Source organism: Oryctolagus cuniculus, chromosome 3, assembly GCF_964237555.1.
Source record: "Oryctolagus cuniculus chromosome 3, mOryCun1.1, whole genome shotgun sequence".
Lineage (NCBI taxonomy): Eukaryota > Metazoa > Chordata > Mammalia > Lagomorpha > Leporidae > Oryctolagus > Oryctolagus cuniculus.
In genome coordinates this window covers 83,309,153-83,326,407 of record NC_091434.1, presented here as the reverse complement: position 1 = coordinate 83,326,407, position 17,255 = coordinate 83,309,153, and the positions used below count along the sequence as shown (strand labels likewise).

Sequence of the window (17,255 nt, the reverse complement as noted above, 5' to 3'; positions counted from 1 at the left end):
AATTCCTTTCATGGGAAGAATGTTGATAGGATCTTTGAATGCATCTTTTATTCTTACTTGTGTTATTAAAATAACTCCTATTCTGTTGGTATTTGAGAAACTGGGTGGTCAGTCACATTTTAATGTGCAAAGTAATGCAAAGGACTGGTCCTGTATTGCACAAAACAGGAAGGTCTTCAGTGGTTTGTAAGCAACCACTTTCAATTATGCTAAGTTTTCAAAGATGATTTGCATTGGTAAGAATGTTAAAGCTCAAAGCTCAGAACAAGATGAAAGATCTGGTTCCTAATGTTTTTCCCACCCCCCACCCCCTTTTTTTTGGTTGCTTCTCTGATGACTTAGCCTTCATTTGCAATTCATGTGGTGCACAAACTGACTCACTGTGCAGTGTTGCCTCATAAGCACTAAAGCATTTCTTGACCATGAATTTAAAAAAAAAAAAAAAAGGCAGCAGCAGCTAACTAATCTTGAATGAGAATGCGTTTTGCACACAAATGTGATTACTTCTTCACCAAAGTGTATGAATTATATTTCGAGGGAATACCGTTTCTTCCCAGGAAAGGAATTTTTCCAAGCAATGTCTTTGACAGATTACTGAACTCTAAATATTGTTGCAGGGAATATAGAAAAGAAATGACTTGATGGAGACAGGTTCTCCTTTAATGTGCACTGGTGGGTTACTGTCTCTGCCATCCTATTTATAGCCTGTGGACCTGGCATGGGGCCAACTGCAAAGAAAATACGCGATCCTTCCTTAATCATGTTTGTATATCTGAGACAGAAAGTAATCATGGCCTTCTTCTTTCTGTACAGAAATATCTGGCAGATGGTGGTTGGGGATTTTCAGGCTTTGGGATTTCTTTTTAAATCAGTCATCCTAAGCTTGCTCGCTCGCTCTCTCTCTGTCTCCCCCTCTCAAACCATGCCTTTCTCTGTACTGACACCACAGATTCGATCTCCAGTTGGAAAGAAAACGTTCAATCTATTAATTCACCTTTTAGAAACATCTTTCCTGGGTGACAGTAGCACATGAGCATGGCTCTGTTTCCTATTACTTATTGTTGCCTTATTTTGCTCACTAGTTTGCAGCCTACATCCGGGCAGCTGTCCGAAAAGAAAAAGGGCTCCCCATCCTTGTTGAACTCCTGCGGATGGATAACGATAGGGTTGTTTCTTCTGTGGCAACTGCCTTGAGGAATATGGCGCTGGACGTTCGCAACAAGGAGCTCATAGGTATGTTTTAGTGAGCAGTCAGTTAGCTCGTTCACAGTATTTATAAGACTCTAATTTTGATTAATAAATATATGGCACTTGACCATCTTCCTAACTGAGCACAAGTCCTTGGTTTGCTGGCATGTTTGGATACCCTGCCCTTCAACCATTCTCTTCCAGCCAGAGTGCCCGTTACACTGCTGGGAGAAGGTAAGTTTCCAGCATTTAGTGTTACGTGGAAACAGTATTTGATAGATTTGCTATCTGTTTTTCTCAAAAGTCTATTTTCTGAGCAATAATTTTATTTTTTAATTCTCCCTTTTTCAATCTTTGGACTGATATCTGCTAATTCACCAACATTACTGTGTTCTCAATAATGGAAGAAACCATATAAATGTTTTGAAGAATTTCCCTCTCAGGTCTGCAGGGCAGAACTAGTAAGCCAAGACATTTTCTACCCCAAAGACACAGCCAGGACCAGAGTAGGGAAAACGAGATGTCTGGGGCACAGAATTTTAAAGAGGCCATCACTCTTGGGTTCATACAAGGGTAGGACACGCATGACCCCAAGCATGAGTGCCTCCATAAATGGGCTCCCTAAGCAGCTTGCTTGTCCCCAAGGCATTGCCACGTGCCAGGCAGGGTCTGGGGTTAAGCAAAGATCAGTGGCCATCCACAGATCATGCTGGGTCTGCTGCTTCCTGGCTGTGTGAGCCAAGGTGTCCTGTCTCACCACACCTGGGCTCCATTTTTCATCAGCCCTACCTGCAAAGGGAGCACACGATGTCTGCTGTCCTCATGCTGGTGCGCTGAAGTGATGACATGAGGGAGGGTATGAGGACAGCAAGCCCCACACAGGTCACACAGCTGGGACAGGGCAGGGTTGCGGAGGAGAATGGGGCAAGTTCTTACGTGAATGCATGGGACTCTGTGTTGGATTTATGGCTGCCACGAGGGAGGGAGAGAGGACAGGCACAGTAATGTTTACCATAAAGAGTTGCTGCAAGGATTGTGGCAACCTACAGTGAAACCCTTCACACGGTGCCTGACAAAAAGTTTTTTTTAATTACTGCCCAGATTAATATGCTGTTAACACACTATTCCTCTGAGCCCAGTCATCTCCATGGAGAGAAAGGGTGGGCTCTCCAGGCCCTGCTCATGGGCCAGCTGGTGCCTAATGCCATCGAGCATATAACTCTTGATTCCCACACTTTTTTTTTTTTTTTTTTTTTTTGACAGGCAGAGTGGACAGTGAGAGAGAGAGACAGAGAGAAAGGTCTTCCTTTGCCGTTGGTTCACCCTCCAATGGCTGCCGCGGCCAGCGCGCTGCGGCCGGCGCACCGCGCTGATCTGATGGCAGGAGCCAGGAGCCAGGTGCTTTTCCTGGTCTCCCATGGGGTGCAGGGCCCAAGCACCTGGGCCATCCTCCACTGCACTCCCTGGCCACAGCAGAGAGCTGGCCTGGAAGAGGGGCAACCGGGACAGAATCCGGCGCCCCAACCGGGACTAGAACCTGGTGTGCCGGTGCCGCTAGGCGGAGGATTAGCCTAGTGAGCCACGGCGCCGGCCAATTCCCACGCTTCTTAAGAGAAAACTTTTAGGCCCCATAAAAGAGATTTATTTTAATTGTATAAGTTCTTTTTGTCATGTCTAAATTGTTTGAGTTTCTTATATGAGGGTACTTAAGGAAGCAAATGGAAAATGGAATTAAAAGATGTTGAATTTGGTGCAAAACATTCTGAAATCCATGCATAGTTTTTCCATAATACACATTTTCCATGAACTTGGTCAAGTATCCTCGTAAGAGACCTGTATAAGTTGGGAGTCGATGCTAAAGAGGAAAGGGTCAACACATACACCTCATGGCCCGGGACCCTTGATGCCTGGAGAAGACCCAGGTGGCCCAGGAGGCATGGGCCAGGCGTGCTGAGGGCCAGGTCGTCTGGGAAGGACAGTGTGTCTTCAGTCCTGCCTCCTCCCAGGTGTCCCTGTTTTTTTTTTTACAGTCTCAGATCTCCAGGGCTGAGCACTTTTTTGCCCAGCTGGAGCACTCTGAACGCTCTTCCTTGAACTACTTTTCTTGTCTCCCTGTGAAGGTTCCTTCCTTCCTGTGAGACTTGAGCTCTCCCAGAGTCGGGATTTGGCTCCACCTCCTCTGCTCCTGGGATCCATGCCCGCCTCTGACCCCTTCACTCTCTCCTGCCCTCCCCAGCACCAGCAGTGGGCTTTCTTTGCAGAGCCATTTTTCACAGAGAAAGTTGCGTCACTTCACACTCCACTAAGCTCCTGAGGGGCCCTGGAGCCTCCCTCGCACACAGGTGGAACGAGCTGCCTCAGCCCAGGCCCCCAGGAGTGCACTTCAAAGTCGTGCCTCGGCGAAATGACAAATTACATGTCCTGCACCTTTTGGTCATCCGTGTGTATTCAAAGTCACCAGTGCTAACTTATCATCTGCTCTCAAACACCACATTTATCTTCTGGGCTTCTTATGTCATCAGTGTTTTTCCATCCTTGGTAGCAGAGTTGGTTGTAAGGAAGCCAGAGCCTTCCCTTTGATGTACTGGAAATTATGCAGTGTGGAATTAGGGCTGTCTCTGTCTGCTTACCATTGTATATAAACAGATCTTTAATAAAAACTCACTTAGCATCCGTTCAGTTATTAGATGGGGAAAAAAAATTTCAGAAAATATTTTGCTTGAGCTTTAGTTAATAGCTTTTGTTTGTACTGCACTTATTCCAGTTTGTTGGTTGGCAATTGAAATTGGAAAAGCTAATCTTTTAGGAGAAGAAGTTGAGAAATTCAGTATCTATAAAGAAATGCTTCAGTTGCCGTGAGACTCCCTAGCCTTGTCTTATCACGAACTTTATTATCATTGCACTACCCCTAGGAGATAAAATACCTGTAGTGTTAATGGCAAAATTTTACCTGTACCTTCTTTTAAGGAAGCTAACATGTTGCAGCTGATTTCAGATCAGCTGATGCACACCTTCCTCTTGATGACAATGTGTTCACTGTACCCAGTTCCCACATTAAGATCCAGAAGATTAATGAAAAGTGCCATTGGTCAGACTTACTTGGACCAGATTCAAAGCTAAGTTTTTAAAGGCTTTAAGAGAAAATTGAGGGCCAGCACTGTGGCACAGTGGGTTAACCTGCCACCTGCAATGCCAGCATCACGTGTGAATACCACTTCAAGGCCCAGCTGTTCCACCTCTGATCCAGCTGCCCGCCAGTGCACCAGGGAAGGCAGCAGAAGATGAGCCAAGTGCTTGGACCCCTGCCACGACCATGGGGGACCCAGATGGAGTTTCTGGTTCCTGGCTTCAGCCTGGCCCAGCCCTGGCCATGTAGCCATTTTGGGAGTGAACCAGCAGATGTTTCTTCCTGTCTCACTGTAACTCTGCCTTTCAAATAAATCTTTTTTTAAAAGAGAAACAACTGAGGTCCTTTTGATGCATTGGAAATCAGTCAAGAATAAAATTTACCATTGTAATTACTTCATTACTCACTGTTATTGAAAACAGTGGAGCTAAACAATACACTAAGTCTACCCAGTCTTATGCCTGGATTTAATGTTATCTCAGCGATTCACAGTAATGTTTTATAAACCAATCTATCAACTCTTCAAGTGACACTGTAGTAAATGTTAGCTCCCCTTACAAACGTCCTTTTTTTTTTTTTTCTTTTTCCTTTTTTTCCTGCTCTCGTCTCTTTGGAGGTGTTGTTTTTGAGACTGCGCACTGTCAGAGTCTTTCCACAACAGCAATAGCAAACACCCACTACCTTCTGAAAGTCGAAGTAACCCTTTTGCATTGGGCAGGGAAGTACGCCATGCGAGACCTGGTCAACCGGCTCCCCGGCGGCAACGGCCCGAGCATCCTGTCTGACGAGACCACGGCAGCCATCTGCTGTGCCCTGCACGAGGTCACGAGCAAGAACATGGAGAACGCCAAGGCCCTGGCCGACTCGGGAGGCATCGAGAAGCTGGTGAACATCACCAAAGGCAGAGGAGACAGGCAAGTCTGCGGCGAGGGTCCCCAGATGGCTGTGCAGGGACACATTTCTTCCTGGAAGGGATTTGCTTCTGCATCTCCTGCCTCCTGGTAGTGAAGCAGCCTCCAGCAGTTAGAACCTGGTGTGCCAGCAGAGGCGTCTTCTGTCATGTGGTCTTTCCCCTAGCCATTTCCTCTGCTGTCACATCTCCCACCCCTACAGTGAATTCTGTCTCTCTCTGTTTGGGCTGCTCTAGCAACATATCATGAATGGAGTGACTTAATAAATGAAGTTTATTTCTTACGGTTCTGGAGGCTGGGGTGCATAAGCTTGGTGCCACCAGACTCAGTGTCCAGCGAGGTGTCCATCTGGTTCGGGGGCAGTGCCTCCCAGCAGCGTTGTGTGGTGAAAGGGTGCTAATCCCACTCCCAGGGCCCCTTCTCTATTGACCTGATCACCTGCCAAAGGCCCCGCCTACAAACCCATCATGATGGGCTAGGATTTCAGAATCTGGGAGAGGCACATTCAGACCATAGAAGCTATACAGCCAGCTCCTAGAATAACTGGAATCGGTGGATGAGGAACATGTTGAGCCACCATCTCCCTTCTGCCCTGGGCCCCACCCCAAGCCCCGGAGCCTGTTCTGCAGAACACCTTGTGTCTTCAGTTCTAGAAGTTCTGCTGCTGGCTGTCCAGAAAGTATGAAAATCTCAACTCTGTCAGCTGCTGTGTGGCCGCAGGATGTGCCCTGGGCTTGGATCACAACATCTGTTTGCTCCGGATGACAGTAACTAATAAAGCAGCAGAAGTAGGAATTTTGGGGTTTTTGTCACGATCTATGGCAGAGACTCTAAATGTGCCTTAATATCAGGTCAGAGAAAGGGTTAATGAGGGTGCTTAGTAGCTTCTCAGGACAGCAGGATAGCAGCACCTCTCTCCCTGCTCTCCACCCCTTATGCTGCGTTATTCCCTTCACAGCCCTGATTGGCCCGATGTACTATTGATTCGTCCCTCTGGTTTCTGACCCTCTGCCTGTGGGGAGCTTGTCTTGGTCTTCACTGCTGCACCCAGAGTACTCAGAACAGAACCTGGCTCACAATCAGCATGCAGGGAATGTTTATTATTTAGGGTAATTACGGTGCAAGAACTCCCATTTCTCATTTAGTCTTTTAGTTTATAATTTTGAAGAAATTTCCAAGACATAAGAAAAATCTAGCAAACCACATTGTCATCCCCAGAAACCAAACCCGTCAATATTACCAATATTTCCTTTTAATCCTTTTATCTTGTGCATCTTTTTAATTTCCTTAGTAGCAACTACATACAATCTGCTTTTAATTTTGAAGGAAATGAAACTGGTAAAACTAAGTTCTCATTCCACCAGCTCCCCTCTATCTCCCAAGGTACCCATTATCACCTTGTATGCACTTAAAATTTCTTGAGGTCCTTTTCACTGGTGAAAGGCATGAGAAGAAGCTGGGGAAATGCATATTATAAAATATTATTACCTAGCCTAATTTTGTTTTTCATAAATCGGGTTATCTTCTGACTCTGCACCTGTAACTTCTCTCATGCTCTTCCCCTGCCTGCAATGTGCCAGCCACTTAGAGAACTGAGCGCATGGCACAGCCACCACACAGGTAGCTCACAGTCCGCAGCCAGCTACACAGGGTACCCGGTGAACAGGAACACACAGAAGGTGGTAGATGGCTGAGGCCACCACCCGGGGAAGCGGGTGGGACAGGCCAGGAAGGCCTCAGAGAGAGGAGAGGGCAGGCAGGGATGCAGCTCTCAGGGGAAGAGCATCTCAGGCAGAGGGGAGGGCACCCGAGAGGGCCTTGAGATAGAAGAAGAACTTGTGAGTTTGATAAATAGCAAAGGAGCTTGTGGAAGCGGAAAAGGGTGAGGGAGACGAGGGCAGGAGGGGGAGGAGAAAATGGGACTAGAAGTGTGGGCCCTGTGGGCTGAGTGTGAGGACTCTGTCCTAAATCTGGGAAACACTGGAAGCCACTGGAGAGTGTGCCATGGAGAAGTGACACTGCCTGGTTTCCCTTTTAAAGGGATCAGAGTGACTGATCCCCCAGCTCAGGTGGACACACGGGTCAGAGCGGTTGAGATGACGAAGGAGTCAACCCCTACATGGTTAAAAGGCGGATTTAACAGACTCCACTGGTAGGTTAGATGAGTGTCATAAGAAGAGGAAGATGTTGTGGATGACTGCAAGGTCTATGGCAAAAGAGACCCCAGGCTGGAACTGCGCTAACCAACGTGGGGACCCTTGCAGGAGAAGCAGGCTTCTAGGAAAGACCCAGAGTGTCTGGGAAACCCAAATATGGAGAGTGCAGGCAGCAACAGAACACGTGGGCCGATTTCAGCGTGGAGTCTACGGCTGGAAATGTGAATATGGAGGTCACACGGTGTAAATGATCTGGGCAGAGAAATGAAATTGATGAGATCACCAGAGAAGTCACAGAGGTAGAGAGGGAATTGAAGGCTGATATCCTTCATACTGCAAGGTTAAGGACAGAACCTTAGGAGCCCAAGAAAGAGCAGCCAGAGCCGACGAAACAGCACTGTGAGGTGTCTTGAAGCCAAGAAAGGATGAGTTACAAAGGTGAGCAGGTGTCAAATGCTCCTGCTCAGCCGGGTGGGCGGGGTTTGAGGCGTGAGCGGTGGATGTAGCAATATGGAGGTCATGAGTCAAAGACCAGGTTGGGTGAGAGAATTTGGAGATGCAAATACAGAACTCCTTCTAGGAGCTGTGCTTCAAGGAACCTCCTTGCTCTTCTCAGGTTTCTGATCACAGAATTTGCACCTGAAAATATACAGCCTGTTTGTATCTAGGCATATTCAAGCACACCCTCAGAGGCAGCGGTGAGCTCTGCCTTTCATGCCTCTGTCCTGGGTATTGTCATAAACAGCAACAATGGCTTGTGCCAACTGAGAATGAGATGCTGTGACCTACGGCCCTTGCTCCCCCAAATCTGTCTTCCAGAGGCCACCTGAGGTGCCTGACATTTCATCTCTGTTCATTTATTGAGGAACTGAGGCATTGCATTGGTCTGGGGCCCATTTGGGAGGTATCACGTTTGGAAGGGCTTTCAGTAGATCGATTTCACCTGGTTCTGATATTGCCTGGTCAGGACACTCAGAGGTATGCTGTGGCTGGGAGGAGCCAGGGGTGGATGCAGAACTGCCCCTACCCCACCCAGAAACAGAGCACAGAGCGTGTGAAACACCTGAGCGGGCCTAGTCAGCCCCACCCAGCCCCTGGAATCAGTAGCAATCCGTATTCCATTGTTAGGAACAGATGATGTGCAGCCTGGCACTTGCCCATCTCCCCTTCCCCACACTGTAATTGGGAAGAAAAGGCATGGAAGAAGAAATCAGACCTTAGATCTGGTAGAGGTAACTAAAGAGCTTATGGAAAAGAGGAGCTCATTTTGATGTAAAAAAATGTAAAAAGAAATTTATTTTCATAATATGTGGAAATTGTATTTTATGAAGACTGTGCTAAAATCTCGAATGGAAGCAGTTTCGACAAGCTGGCACTGCCGTCCCCCTGAGAAGCCACCTCCTGCTGGAATGCTGTCTTGACTCCCTTTCCCAGTGATGCTCCTTTTCAGCATGAAGCAGCCAGAGAGACCATCGCTCAGTCCCCCTAACAGATGTTAGGGTCCGTTCTTGAAGGGGCAATAGGCAGTCAGGGTGGCCCCAGTGGAAATTTAGGGTGTTAAGTGCTTGCTTTCCCCTAAAAGTTATCCTTAGCAATATCACTGCCCACTCATTGGGAGCTTCCAACTTTACCATGAGAATGGCAAAGGAGTGGTCATTCTGTTCTCCTGAGTTCACAGTTTATTGTGAAAACAAGTTACCTATACTACCCTTTTAGACAGTTTTTTGTTTTATCATGAGCAAGCCAGATAGGATAAAGGATTGTAAGTCAAGTCTTTTGATGCGTTTTGCCCCTGCCTTGTAACTGAATGTCAATCAAAAATGTGCTTAAAAACTCGACTGCCAGGGACCACTTTGGTATTTTCCTCTCTTGGAAGCCCGCCTCCATGGCTGGAGGTCTCTGACTCTAATAAATCTTGCATTTTAAAAGAAAAAGTGTGCATTTTGTCCTGGAGCTTGCTGGACTGCCCAGCCCACCTGACTCCAGGGTGGCGTTTGCCAGAAGCAGCGTCCACTCCCAGGGTCCTGAGAGTCACGGCCTGTTGGAGGCTGCTGCATCATAGTGGAGCCCTAGGCCGTTTCTCCCCCAGTCACTAACCTCCCTGCTCTCTCCCTAGGTCTTCTCTGAAAGTGGTGAAGGCAGCAGCCCAGGTCTTGAATACCTTGTGGCAGTATCGGGACCTCAGGAGCATTTATAAGAAGGTAACTCAGAAGAAAAGCTCAGCGTAATTCACATGCATGTATTGTAATGAAAGTCATTATTCATTTTGAAAGGTTTCTTCTTCTCTTTTAACTCCACAGGATGGGTGGAATCAAAACCATTTTATTACACCTGTGTCGACATTAGAGCGCGATCGCTTCAAATCACATCCTTCCTTGTCTACGACCAACCAACAGATGTCCCCCATCATTCAGTCAGGTCAGTGGGTGAGGCCTCTCGCTTCCAAGATCACTGGTGTGGCAGCACGGTGTTTCCTGGCCAGACAGGCTCCTTAGACCTGTCGCCTCCAACACTGCCCTCTAGCTGAGAGCTTTCTCTGAGAATTGCACGCTGTTGTAAAGAGCAAACCCACTTTCTTCTTGGTATTTTAAAAGCTTTCGCAAGTATGCATCAGCTACAATACCTGAAAGTGTCCCGGGGCCTGCCGTCCCCCGAGTCTGCTTCACAACTGTGAGAACCTGTGGGAGGCAGGCTGCACAAGTAATCCAGGTGTAGGGGCATGGAGGACCAGGCTGAGACACATGGCTTCTGCCAGAAAACGGCTGGCCTGTCGCCTGCTGGCCCCAAGAGTGGGATCCCCTCCAAAATGATTTCTCTTTCTTGGTGAAACTTCTTAGAAATTGGGTCCTTTAAGAAGACCCTTGACCCACAACCTGGGAGTGCCCCCTCCTTTCCAGGGAAATCTGCTTATACCCTGACTGTATTCCAGCCTCTCAGCACCTACAGCTGAGGCGAACAGGCCTCACAGGGCACATTTAGAAGAATCCCCTTTGGTTTTTAGATTGGAAATCTTGGCAGCCATGCCTCCTACCTGTTTGTGGTGTTTACCTTGGGGAAGGAATATTTTAGGTTGAGACTAAATTTATTTACATGTAAGCCAAGTCCTGTAAATTTAAGAATTTAATTCTTAACTAAATGTGACAGGAAAAGGAATAAATATCTTTTTCTTGGGCTTTCAATCACCCATGCTGACGTATAAATATTATCTGTTGTATCCAATTGTGCTGCGGCTGGCGGTCTTGTTTCTCCTGTGAATGTATGTGGCCACAAAGCTAATCTATGACCAGTGACTCTTTCCACATAATTGGATGTTCCCATTTGTACTGGGAATTTCTTTCAGTCAGCTGTGCCTACTGTGTGTGATGTATATTTTCCTCTTAGTGCTAAAATTAGGAATTGTTTTTTTCAAGGAGACTTGGGCCTGGTTTTCAGCATCCTCGCTGAGCCTAAGGCTGTTGTCTTTTGTAAAAGTACCCAGAATCCTTTAGGGACTTAGGAATAGAGATTCCAGGAGAACCAGGAGAGCTGACTGCTTAACAGAAGGCACCTGTGCAAGCAAGGAATAATTTCAGACAGATGAGCACTGAGACACTAACCACTGCACTGGTTTTAAAGTCCATTTAAATGGGCACGAGGAGCCATGTTGAGTAGCCCCATCCAAGGTCCCGGTACCCTTTGAGGTTCTGTTCAGGGGCAGGGCGTATTCCCGTCTCATCTCTCCAGGTATTCAGAGTGCTCATCACGACTCCCTTAGCACTGGCATGGGTCTGCTCAGGGACATGTTTGATGCTAACTTCATGGGAAGAGGCAGCTGGGGGTTTTCTGTCTTGTAAATACTGAGCAAGATGAGTAGCACTTAGACACTGCCCACGCATGTGTACTGCTGTCTTAACACAGAGCAACCCTAGGCCAGTGAGATGGCTGTTTGGGGGATATGTATCCATGAAAGGCTTCCTCATGATGCCTGCAAACCTGCTGTTGTCAAGGTTTGGGGGCTGTTGCTGTCAGGTGCATCAAGTGAATAAGTGGCCACTCTTACTTGTGATTAACTTTAGTGCAAGCAAGAAGGGTTTTTAATGAGGGAAAGAAAAAAATCATTGTTTCTCCTTTCCTCCTGTGCAAAAATGTCTAAAATGAGCTCTGTGGATAGATGTGTTATTATTAGATACTTGGCCCAAGCAGGGATAAAAAGTCCTTGGGGCCTTTATGAGACCAGGGCTTAGCACCATGAGCCTGTGGCTGAGCCAGGCTTATGGGGTTTACATAATTTCCCTGACAGCAGATCACCATCAAAAGAATGATAAACTTTATGACTGGGCACTCTCATCCAAACACATTTGGAGTCGCAGATATTTTTTAAATAATTGGAAATCAAAGCATGCCATAAACTTCTGTTTCCTGACGAGCTGTATGTAGAGGAAAGTGTTTTAGAAGCAGCTGAGCCGAGATGGTAAAGCAGCAGACTCGCGAGGCTAGTAAGTTACTGTCAGTCAGTTACCAAGTTGCTGAGGCCCACTCAGTGCAGGTGGGACACCTTCGTGCCTTTGTGCCCTGCAGGCTGTGAGTGAGCCCCAAGGAGTCCCGGCTGCTGCATGCCCAGTGCTGGGGCTCAGGGCCTGACTTTGGCTCCTCATGCAGCACTTGTGTGAGCCAACCTCCAGCACTTGTCTGTTCTAACCACTGACCTTTGCTTTTCCGGAAGGATCTTTCCAGAGACACTGACAGTCTGATTTCTCTCTCTTCCCCTCTTTCTCTCTCCCTCTTCCTTTTGCCTCTCCCCTCAGTTGGCAGCACCTCTTCCTCACCAGCACTGTTAGGCATCAGAGACCCTCGCTCTGAATACGATAGGACCCAGCCACCTATGCAGTATTACAATAGCCAAGGGGACGCCACACACAAAGGCCTGTACCCTGGTAAGACGCCAGTCGGGTGTGTGATGTGGAGTCTCGAGAGGCCGTGTTGCCAGGCCCTGGGGCGGTGGCCTGGGTAGTAGCCGGGGCCCAGGTGGAGACGGTCCCCCAGCAGCAAACACATTCCAGTGTGTCTCCCTTTGCTGCCCCAGAGATGGTTGCCTTTTCTGCTTGTTGTAAGTAAAACAAGCCAGTGTGGCTGTACGGGACTGAGCAGTCCTTGCAGGCGACCAGGCAGCCTCCATGCCTCCCACGGCCGCAGGGCCCAGCGCCCCGTGGGGCTTCCCCACTTGCTTCATCTCGGTACCTCAAACCAAAGGAGCGAATCCGTCTCCTTTACAGTTTCATGAAAAAGGAGTTTGGGTGAACAGCAAACTGTGTAATGTGATTCTCCTCAGAGTGATTATTTTCTCAGACTAACAAAATAACATTACGTCGGGCGAACCGTGTTCTGTTCTGCTCAGAAAGCTGTGCATCTAATTTACGTTCAGGATGCCGGCCTGAAGGGTAACCAGGATTGCATGTTGTTCTCATTCTCTACTGTCTTTCAAATATTTCGGTGTGAGCCTGCAAAAAAAAAAAAGAAAACAAAACACAGCACTCTGTTCTCAAAAAGCCTCTTTATTAAAAAGAAATAAATAAAAGCTGGTGGCAACTTAACTACTGCTGGGGGAGCAGTCCCAGTTGTGCTATTGGCTTTGAAATTGTGATTTCACAGGACTGTTTACTAATCGACTGTTGTTACCATGGCAATTAATAGCTCAGACCATTGCAGATGCTGCATCTCAAACCGCAAGTTCTGTGCAGACGGAGGCACGCAGCCCGCTGAAATGCCTGCCTGCTCCGAGTGTGTAGCAGCCCGCCTGGTTTGAAAGGTCCCCTCTTTCGCATGCACACCCTTCTGTAGCTTCTGTGCCTGCTTCAGTAAACTGGTTTGCCTCAAGTATGCTTCATGTTCCTCATTGAAAGCAATAAAAATCTTCGCTAGCCTCAACAGTCATGGAAGAGTAACAGATGACATCATCCTCAGGAGTCTGCTACGGACTCTTGAAGACGATGACCTGACACCACGCTCTCCTTTAGAACCTACTGAAGTATGGCAGACACAAGCCAGTGCCTGCTATGGCCCAGTGGCTTAGGACATGCCTGCACCTGCTTTTCCCAGGCCCTGGGATTTTGAATCACAGCTGTGTTGAAGGCATGGGGCTGGTGCTAGTGCCATGTTGCCCTTCTCTCTGACCCTCCACTGCCACTCAGAGCCATGAAAAAAGTGACGTTGCTCAGCTCAAGGAGCCGTGCTCCTGTGCACAGCAAGCCAGAGGAATCCTCGCACATGTGAGCAGCGCTTGAGAAAGATTGGTTTTTGGATGGGCTCTGCATTGCCATTGCTTTTTGATGAAACACACCCAGGGCTTAGTTTTGCTGTGAGCCTCCGGCCTCTCCCAGCTCTGGGATAAGCAGCAGCCAGGTCAGACCCAAGCACCCAGACTGTTGCCTGTCCCAGTCTGCGCTGGCACAGGGAAGCAGGCCCTGTCAGGGACAGGGGAGACCACCCAGCCTGATGGACCAGAGTAATGAGCACTAGTTTTAATTGCATAAAATATTTTCTTACAGGCTCCAGCAAACCTTCACCAATTTACATCAGTTCCTATTCCTCACCAGCAAGAGAACAAAATAGACGGCTACAGGTGAATTTGCAATACCATTTTTTTCAGCAGGCTGATTAGCAGTAACACAGTAAGGGGGCCAGTGCGATTGACTTCCCAGAGCTGCGCCAACACCGCTGGGCCCAAGGAGCTTTCCCTGGGGATCCTCACGCCTGGGAAACTCGCAAAGCATGGTGTGGTCTTAAAAATCCACATCAGTACTGCTGGTGGGAGCAGCTGAGAAGTCCCTAGCTCGTGTTCTTCGCCCAACATTTTCCTTCCCCTCCCTCTTTTTTTCTGTTGAGCTCTAAGATCTCTTCCATCCTCTGGGTGAGGAAGGATTGGTAAGCACAATTCACTGTCTCATCTCATTGGTCCCTTTTTGTGTGACTCATTCTCCACCTCCATGACTCCCTCCCTCCCCATCCAAGCTCCACGATTTAAAGACCCTGGGTCCTCGACCCAGTCTGTTGGTCTTGGAGCTCAGAGTGCTCTGAGCCCCTGCCAGGGAGGAACCTACAGTAATGAGCGGGAGGTGTGGTTGTGACACACTCGGGCTCTGCTTTCAGGAGGGTCTCTCATCTCTCTTCCCACCTTCCAGCAACAGAGCAATTGGAGTTTCCCGCCTTGTCCTTCAGACAAGGATGCGCTAAGACCCTTCTCCATTCAGTCATCTTTGCTATCTACATGGGGAAGACACAACTTTCCAAGCAATGTATGCTACGCTTCTTTAGTCAGGAACAATGACCTCAGAATCATAATGTGTCTAGTTCCAGAACATGAAGTTGATACCCATGTGATAAATTTGTTACGTCTTACTGAGTGGGGGATGTGGGCATGACCACAAAGACAGACATGATTTGAGGGCAGCCCAAAGGGAAATGGGGAGCATATGCCCTATGTGGGCCCTCATGCACTTGGCCTTGCTTCCATGCACGTGGATTTGTTAGCCCTGGCCCAGAGAAGTTTTCCCCTCCACACTGGCATTTGCTCACATGTCTCTCCTGCCTTGAGATTGTTTATCCCTTTAATATACAGCTATACAGCTTAGAGCAGAGTTTCCAAAGGGTGGCTGTTATACACTAAACCACTTCTGTGTATTAAATTTGAAGGATGAACTCACGTTCATCTCTAAGGTAAACATTTTAAAAAACTGGTCTACAATTATCCAAGGCTCAAAAATCCAGCCTCCACCTAAATTCACAATGCACTACAGGTTCCCTGCGTCACAGCCATCCTGTTTGGCCTGCCAGGTAACATGTCCCTGCACAGCAGGGAGCAGAGCAAGGCCTCCCCTAGGGAGAGCAGGTGACCAGGACTCGTCCTACACCCCCTGCCCTGGATCTCAGGCCTTTCCAAGCACAGCTTTCCACAGAGGCTGTGGGACAGGACTTGAGCAAACTCAGCCAGCCTGCCTGTAAAGATCGTTTCAGAGCCTTGCAGCCCACTAGTAAACATGCAACATGTACCCCACTGTCACTCCCTGTCTTCGTGGAGGAACGACACAGGACCCTGCGTTGTTCTTTCGTCTGCTCGGCCCTCCCCGGGTTTGCTGCTGGTTTTTCCCGGGTTGGCTACCGACCCTTCCACCTCCGTGGAAGGGCAGTTCCCCCTGCCACATTCCCCACTTCCGCGGGGGAGCGGCACACCGCCGGCCGGCTCTCCCGGGGGCTGCACAGGTGTTCCCTCAGATGTTCCCGTTAGATGTTCCTGGTGCATATTGTCTCTCTCCTCCTTTATGGTCCTTTTCCACCAATCCCAACTCTGCTACCCACACGCCGAGTATGCTGCTCTCCTCCAATCAGGAGCAGGTCCTACAGTTTATTGGTTGAACTGGAGGCAGCTGTGTAGAAGCTGGTTCTCCCTTCTCAGCGCCATATTGTGGGAGAGCAGATGCATAGAATAAGTCTTAATTCCAGTAACTCAGTCCAGTCCGGGTTGCTCCCCACACCCCACACAACTTCTAACCCTACATCGGCACATTTTGAATAGTGCTTTGAAAATAGGGAGAAGCCCATGTTAATTAGCCTGAAGTATGTATTCCTTTAAATGGCTTTTATTTATTTGCCTTTTCATTTTGTCAACAGCATCAACAGCTGTATTATAGCCAAGATGACTCCAACAGAAAGAACTTTGATGCATACAGGTTGTATTTGCAATCTCCTCATAGCTATGAAGACCCTTATTTTGATGACCGAGTTCACTTTCCAGCTTCTACTGATTACTCGACACAGTATGGACTGAAATCGACCACAAATTACGTAGACTTTTACTCCACTAAACGACCCTCTTACAGAGCAGAACAGTACCCAGGCTCCCCGGACTCGTGGGTGTAGCATTGAGACGCTCGGCAGAGGAACTCTTTCTTTCTAACCTTGCTTGGATTGAGGTGAGAAGTCCGCCTTGCTGATGTGATGATGAAATGTGAAAGTGAAATGGAAGGAATGAGTGAAGAGCATATTTTTTTTTTCTTTTCTGAGGAATTATCAGGGAAGTGAGGATACCTTTGGGAGAGGACTTTCTAAACTCTATTTAGGTGTTAGGTCTAATCACTTATAGATTATGTAGTCTGGTGAAGGTGTGGGTGATGTGGTGAGAGGTTTGAGAAGTGGATGAAATGAGATGGGGTTGTGTAGGTCATATCAAATTAAAGATGATTTTTTTAATGTGAATAAAGTTATGTTCTGATAGTTTGTACAGAAAATATAAAATGGATGCCCTTCATGTTTTATTGCTATTACTAAATGTCAAGATTGTATGCTATTATGTCTTGTAAATTTCCTTTGTTGGTGTAAATATGGAAATGCCACATTGGTTAAGTGCCATCATTTGTAATGCAGTGTGTCATTTGAAAAGAGATTTGAAGAAACTGACTGCTTAAAAATCAAAGGGGAAGCCCAAAGAACTGTTAGCACTTCCACCGCGACATCCTTTGTCTTCACCACAAGTAGTGTATTTGGAAGCACAAGGTCCAGTCTGGTACAGCAGCGCCACGCCCATTCCCTGCCTCTTTCATAGGACACTTCACTGCCATTTTCTATGCACATGAAAGAAAAATAAATGTGGAACTTTCATCCTTGGAAATGTGTTCCCGTTCTTTATTTTCTGGATGTAATATGGAAAACAGATTTAATAAAAACAAATGTAATTCATGCTGGAAGTAGCTTACATAAATCCAACTATTTTGGACTTTTGCTAGTTTTATACAATTAGCACACTGTGAGATGGATTGCATCAAAGAACAAAGCTATGAACTGTCCTCCTCCACATCTAAACATTTTTGTTTTCAGAGCTCTATTTTGAATCTAGTGTGCTCT

General features: G+C 47.5%; 1 protein-coding gene across 33 annotated transcripts in view; it reads left to right on the top strand.

The window, feature by feature from the left end:
• The window catches only part of PKP4 (plakophilin 4), a 255,756-nt gene extending 238,734 nt beyond the window's left edge, over positions 1-17,022 (top strand). For 25 of the 33 annotated variants that reach the window (XM_017342867.3, XM_051849500.2, XM_051849499.2 and 22 more), the window contains 7 exons: positions 1,083-1,233; positions 5,034-5,229; positions 9,499-9,583; positions 9,683-9,800; positions 12,167-12,295; positions 13,907-13,980; positions 16,026-17,022. In XM_017342867.3, coding sequence (XP_017198356.1) covers positions 1,083-1,233; positions 5,034-5,229; positions 9,499-9,583; positions 9,683-9,800; positions 12,167-12,295; positions 13,907-13,980; positions 16,026-16,274 — 1,002 coding nt within the window. In that variant the 3' untranslated portion in view covers positions 16,275-17,022. The remainder of the gene's footprint in view (positions 1-1,082; positions 1,234-5,033; positions 5,230-9,498; positions 9,584-9,682; positions 9,801-12,166; positions 12,296-13,906; positions 13,981-16,025) is intronic. The other 8 variants (XM_070070834.1, XM_051849505.2, XM_051849503.2 and 5 more) reach the window with 2 other exon arrangements.
• The last annotated feature ends 233 nt before the right edge of the window (positions 17,023-17,255 follow it).